The sequence below is a fragment of the Merops nubicus genome, unplaced genomic scaffold, assembly GCF_000691845.1.
Source record: "Merops nubicus isolate BGI_N331 unplaced genomic scaffold, ASM69184v1 scaffold25294, whole genome shotgun sequence".
Lineage (NCBI taxonomy): Eukaryota > Metazoa > Chordata > Aves > Coraciiformes > Meropidae > Merops > Merops nubicus.
In genome coordinates this window covers 983-6,561 of record NW_008603901.1, presented here as the reverse complement: position 1 = coordinate 6,561, position 5,579 = coordinate 983, and the positions used below count along the sequence as shown (strand labels likewise).

Sequence of the window (5,579 nt, the reverse complement as noted above, 5' to 3'; positions counted from 1 at the left end):
TGCAGCACAGCTCCACAACTCAGTGAGCCCCAAAATCCAGTGCCCACCACAGGAGCTCCCCTGAGGCCTGGGGGGGAGCAGGGGCTGCAGGAAGCAGCTCCTGGGTCGGTGTCCCAGGACAGCCTCCCACCAGTGCTGCCGTGGGCGGGTCCCCCCAGCACCACGGCCCACACCCCACTTTGCTTTTTATCTCCAGGGTGGTGCTATTGGAAGGAAGACTAGAGGTGCATGTGCTGCAATGAGCTCTCCTCCAGAAACAAGGAGGATTTACGCAGAAGATCAAGGACAGAGGAGCTGAGGAAATAAAGGGATGGGATTTCATAACAAAAATGATAAAACCATAACTTAAGAAAGCCCAAAGCTGACAGTGTTCAAGCTACTGCTGCAAGAGCGCCTGGAAAATCCCAAGTGGACTCTTCTCTTCAGTGGAGACACATCTGGGGAGAGAGAAGAGGGAACTGCTGAGAGAGAAGAGGGAACTGCTGAGAGGAGCAGGAGGGGGGAACCACGCAGCAGCCCCAGGGTGACCCATCCCCAGACAGGCACAGCACATGGGGCAGACACCCCCAGGACGGGTGTCCCCGAGCTCTCCAGGGGCACTGTGGCAACATGAAGAGTTCCCACAGCCCTCTGAAGGCTCCTGCAGGAGCTGGTGTTTAAATGAAGGGGGCCCAGCTGAGCCAGGACCAGCTCCCTGCCCTCCCCAGCTGCCCCCACGCTGGTGCCACCAGCCCTGTGCCTGCCAGCCCTGGGGACAACCTCCCAGCCACTGGGGACCAGCCCAGCACCCAGGCCTGGCACTGGACACTGGCAGTGAGCCAAAGGTCCAGAGAAACTTCAGGAGGAGGAAAATTCAGAGAGGATTCTTCAGCTCTTGGTTTGCCCCTGTAGCAGGCACGGCCGTGGCAGCCAGTCCAGCTGGGAGCTGCAGCCTGCTGGTGACAGGGGAACTCACTGTCCCCTGGGCTGGGGCCTTTGGCAGAGGTGAGAGACTGCTCCCAAAACACCAAACTTCCTAAACCCCTTGTTCAGTGTTGCCTCCAGTCCCAGCAACGTGCTGTGTCTGTGCTTTGTTTCTTTATTGGAATTGAAACTCAAACTCCCACGTGCATTTTAATAGTTCAGGGGGTGTCAATCTGCCAAGGAAATCCCCACCCACATCTGTCACACCCCCTCAGCACAGCCAGGTCTCTGCCAGCCACTGTCAAACGTTCAAGTGCTGGGAGGAAAGATGGGGCAAGGAGGTTTTATTTCCTCCATAAGAAAAGAGGTTGAAGTTATTAAAAGTTACCAGGAATCAGTCGTGATTTACTGCTGGGAACTTCAGCTCTGTCATCTCCAAGTCAGGTGAGCTGCTGCCACTCCTGTCGCTGTAGGTGTCCCTGTGGAACACAGGAAGGTTTTGTGTGATGAGCACGAGCACTCTGTGGGCCCAGCAGTGCTCCAGCAGTGAGCAGGGCTCAGCAGTGGGTGCTGCTAGCTGGGGCTGGGAAGCTGAGCACCTACATTTGAGTGCAGCTGTCCCTCTGGAAATAGGGCTGACCATCAGCTGTGAGGTTTGTGAATGAAAATGATTATGCATCTAACAGGTATGAGGCAGAGTTATTTTAAATGAAATCCACTGAGCAGGAGCCAGGAGCCTGGTTCACCAGCACCAGTGGCTCCACCTCAGCTGCCCAGTAGCAGCTGACTGCCTTTAATCCATGAAGCAGCTTCTTCTGAATCCCAGAGTGGCTCAGCTGGCCAGGGACACACAGGGACAGGGACCAGGCCAGGCCTGGCTGCTGAGGGCTTCACTGGCACGCTCTGAAACCCTCCATGGACAGAGACCACGCAGCCTTCTGGGCACCCCATGAGGACACGGGCCTGGGCTCATGGAGCCTCACAGCCAGTCCAACCCTCTCCTGCTGCAGCTTATGCCCCCTGGCTCCCATCCCCCCCAGCTGCAAAGGTCCCGTTTCCACCCTCTGGAGAACATCTCTCTAAGGTCCCCTGTAAAGTCTTCCCTTCTCCATGCTGAACAAGCCCAGCTCCTTCAGCCTCTGCTCTCTGGGCAAGTGCTCCCCTCCCCACTGCCCCTCCACTAAACTCTCTCCAATTTATCCATGTTTTACTTGTACTGGATGACCCCAAACTGCACAGAATATTCTAGATGTGCTCTAACAAATGCCAAGTCAGGAGACACGACCCCTCCTCTCCACCTCCTGCCTGTGCTCTTACTCATCCAGCCCAGGATGCTGCTGGTGCTTCCCTCGCTGCCAGCTCACACCCAGCTCACTGCTCCCAAACCTCCCCAGCAGAGCTGCCCCCCAAACCTCCTCAGCAGAGCTGCTCCTGCTGCTCTGTCCCCAGCTGCAGGGCTCTGTGTTTGTCCTTGTTAAGCCACAGCAGGTTCCTGCTGCAGGCTCAGGCTGCAGCCCAGACCCTTCCCAGCAGAGGCCCCACCCTCGAGGGCAGAGTCTGTTCCCCCAGGCTGCTGTCAGAGGGAAGCCTCAGCAAGGGATGAGACTGACCTGACAACGTGCAGAGTCACCAGGGCACAGGACAAAGGGCAGCAGAGCCTGGGCTACAACTGCCACCAGTATTTTTAGATTATATCCTCACCACAAAACCACATCACAGGACTCCCAAGAGAGGGTGATACCGACTGAGGATGCTGCAGTACAGGGGAGCCTCCAGCTCCTCTGCTGTGAAGAGACATTTCAAACTTAAAAGTGCAAAAGCAGGAAATTAAAATAGCCCTCAACCCTCAGCAGCAGAACGAGGCATCTGCCCACAACACCCTGCTCAGAGCACGACTAACAGCTGCCCTCCAGAGGAACCCCCGTGGGGCAGCTGCCCTGCAGCTCACCCCAGAAGAGCCAACGCTGCCCCTTCTGCACCACTTTAACACTCAGGGCTGATTCTGTTCTGCATTTAGGTTTGTTCAGTGCTCCAGTCACACAAGCACATCCTCCACGTCCTCCTCTGTGAGGAAAACAGGTCACTACCAAAGTGATGTTTATTTGTGGGCTATTGCCCCAAGTGCTGAGCAGAACCACAGGGCATTAGGGAGCTGCAGAAGTAAATGTCTCATGGAGTCTACCCAAAACCTCAGCTGCTTTGCAGACTGAGACCAAAGAAAGCTTCAGTCATAAACAGAAAACCAAAGTGAAGCTGCAACCACCAGGGCCTGTTCTTTAAACCAGCAACAGGAACAAGTTTCTTAAGGACCAGCCTGTACCTGACTTGCACAAGGATCGTGGGGAAAACCCCACAGGGTCTCTGATCACCTGGAGCAGCCCAGTCCCAAACCCCTCTGACTGACACAGCCCAGGGCAGTGACCCCCCTGAAGTCAGAACCCCACTGCAGCTCTGTGGCACCACTCCACTTCAAAATGCAAGGCAAGAGGTTTCCAAGAGTGGAAGGAAGAGGTGCTGCCAACACCCCCTGGGTCTCCTGCAGTAACTCTGGGCCAAGAGGGTTCTCCAGTTTATCCTCCAGGAAGCAGCCCTGCCCTGGGGAAGGTCTGACTGGTGGTTTCCCTTCAGCCCACCTGGGGGAGAGCCGGCAGCCCTTCTGTAGGTAATGTGTGAGTCTTCCTGCAGATGCCAAGAGGAGGCCAAAGTATGGAGGAGATGGCTTAATGGGCCTGGAGAGGAACTCTGGGTGATACTGGACACCAACGAAGAAAGGATGCTCTAAAGGAAAGAAGCAGAAAGTATTAATGCCAAGTCTCTGAAGCCTGTGGCTGCACTGCCCTCGAAGCCCTGATGCAGGACAGCAACGACACTTCTCCCCAGCCTGCTATCCCTAAATGGACAGGGGACTTTTTCTCTGTGCAATGTTATGGATGGAATCATTCTGAGAGAGCCTGAACTGGTCCCACACAAAAACCTGTTCATTACCCTCCAAACACTTCTCCTTGTAAATACCCACTGCCATGGACTCATTGCTTAGCACTCACCTTCCAACTCAACCACTTCCATTCGCTCTCCCTCCTCATCCTGGCCTACAAACTTCAAACCTTGCTCTTCAAAACACTTCTTCAATTCTGGATTGACCTAGACGACCAGAAGCAAGAAAACCTTTGATCTCTTGGTGTCTGGACTGCACAGAACAGCTCAATACCTACACAGCATTTTTACCTCAAATCTGTGTCTATGTCTCTCTTCCAAGAAATCGCGATCACCGTAGAGCTTCCCTGCACCAAGAGACAGACACTTCTAGAGCAAATGCTGAAGAATTTGCAAAATGTTAAGATTTAACAAGTCCCTATGAACACATCCATCAGAATCTGCCACTTCCAGAGGGGACTAAAATCACTGATCCTCGTTTCACTGTGAGAACAGTGTCTGCAAACACCCACCGTCCGAGGACACTCCAACATTCCCAGGCCTCCCTTCCCCCTCCCCACCATCCGTGCTCATCATCCCCAGGAAACACCTCCAGAAAAGTAAGAAATGCCTTACTCATGATGGAGTTCTTGGTTTGGAAGAGTGTCCTTCTCTTGCCAAGCCTCATGGTCCCACCCATTTGCCCAGGATTATGTTCAGGCATGTCTATGACCTGCAGAAAGCATTCGGAGAGGACGGTGAGACTGAGGGAGGAGGAACAGCCCCAGGCAGACCCTGGGGGAAAAACCCAACACCCCTACAGAAAACAGGCAAACCAACCCAAGGGACATCATCTTGACCCAACAGAGGCAGGTTAGTTAGTGGAGTTATTCCAGTAAAGGCTGCACAGAACGTGTGGAAGGTTTGTGGGTGTTCAGGAAGCTTCAGCACAGGCAACGGGCTCAGTCAACAGCTACACAGACCCCGTGCAGGTCTGTTTATGTTCATCTCTCAGATCATAATTAAATAGCTCTGCAGTAGTAGTCTGATATCACCAAATCTTTAATATTCACTCTTTGAAATCAGCTAGCTTCCAAACTGCCCTTTAAGGATCTTTTACCTCCTAGAAAAAAACTTGCTTTATGAAAAAGCATAGTTAAAAAGTTTAAAAAATAAATAAAAATAAATATCAGTTCTCCAAAACCTTTGAAAAAAAAGAAAAACCAAAAAATAAAATGCATGTTTCACCTATAATCAGCACAGGAATCTTCTGTGAAGCAGCAGCTGCTACACAGTTAATTAGGCAAAGACATTTTCTCTTCAGACTAGTAAACAATGGAAGAGAGACTTAGAAAGGACAAACTGCCAGAATCCAAGCCAAAACTGCAGAGAAGTCTCACACATCATGGGTACTACAAGCAAGTCACCATAAACTCACCACTGGATGAGCCGTTTTGGGGTCAAATTCTGTTGAATTAGCATCTGCAAGGGAACATTCACCAGTCAGAAACACCAAGTCCCTCAACAGCTTAAGAGTTCTTAAATAAAGCCAGGGAGGGGAGCAGAAGTACCCTGAAAAAGACATTTTCCCCTAACTTTACTACTAGGGGGAGTCAGAATCAGGCAGAGAAACTGGATGTAGCACTCTGTAAAGGGAGCTTGGGCAACAGGGACCTCAGGAGTTCAGTCAGGGGAGCCCAGAAAGCAACTCAGCCCAGTGGAGGAGGTGCAGGTGCCTGGGCAGCTGGATTGCTGCTTGGACT

General features: G+C 52.4%; 1 protein-coding gene across 1 annotated transcript in view; it reads right to left on the bottom strand.

Annotated features, from left to right (window-relative positions):
- Positions 1–1,297: 1,297 nt before the first annotated feature.
- The window catches only part of LOC103771543 (CTP synthase 1-like), a gene marked incomplete at its 5' end in the record, with an annotated part of 5,154 nt that continues 872 nt past the window's right edge, over positions 1,298–5,579 (bottom strand). The window contains 6 exons of the mRNA XM_008938843.1: positions 1,298–1,382; positions 3,537–3,681; positions 3,948–4,044; positions 4,129–4,184; positions 4,453–4,549; positions 5,255–5,298. Of these exons, the coding sequence (XP_008937091.1) occupies positions 1,298–1,382; positions 3,537–3,681; positions 3,948–4,044; positions 4,129–4,184; positions 4,453–4,549; positions 5,255–5,298 (524 nt within the window). The remainder of the gene's footprint in view (positions 1,383–3,536; positions 3,682–3,947; positions 4,045–4,128; positions 4,185–4,452; positions 4,550–5,254; positions 5,299–5,579) is intronic.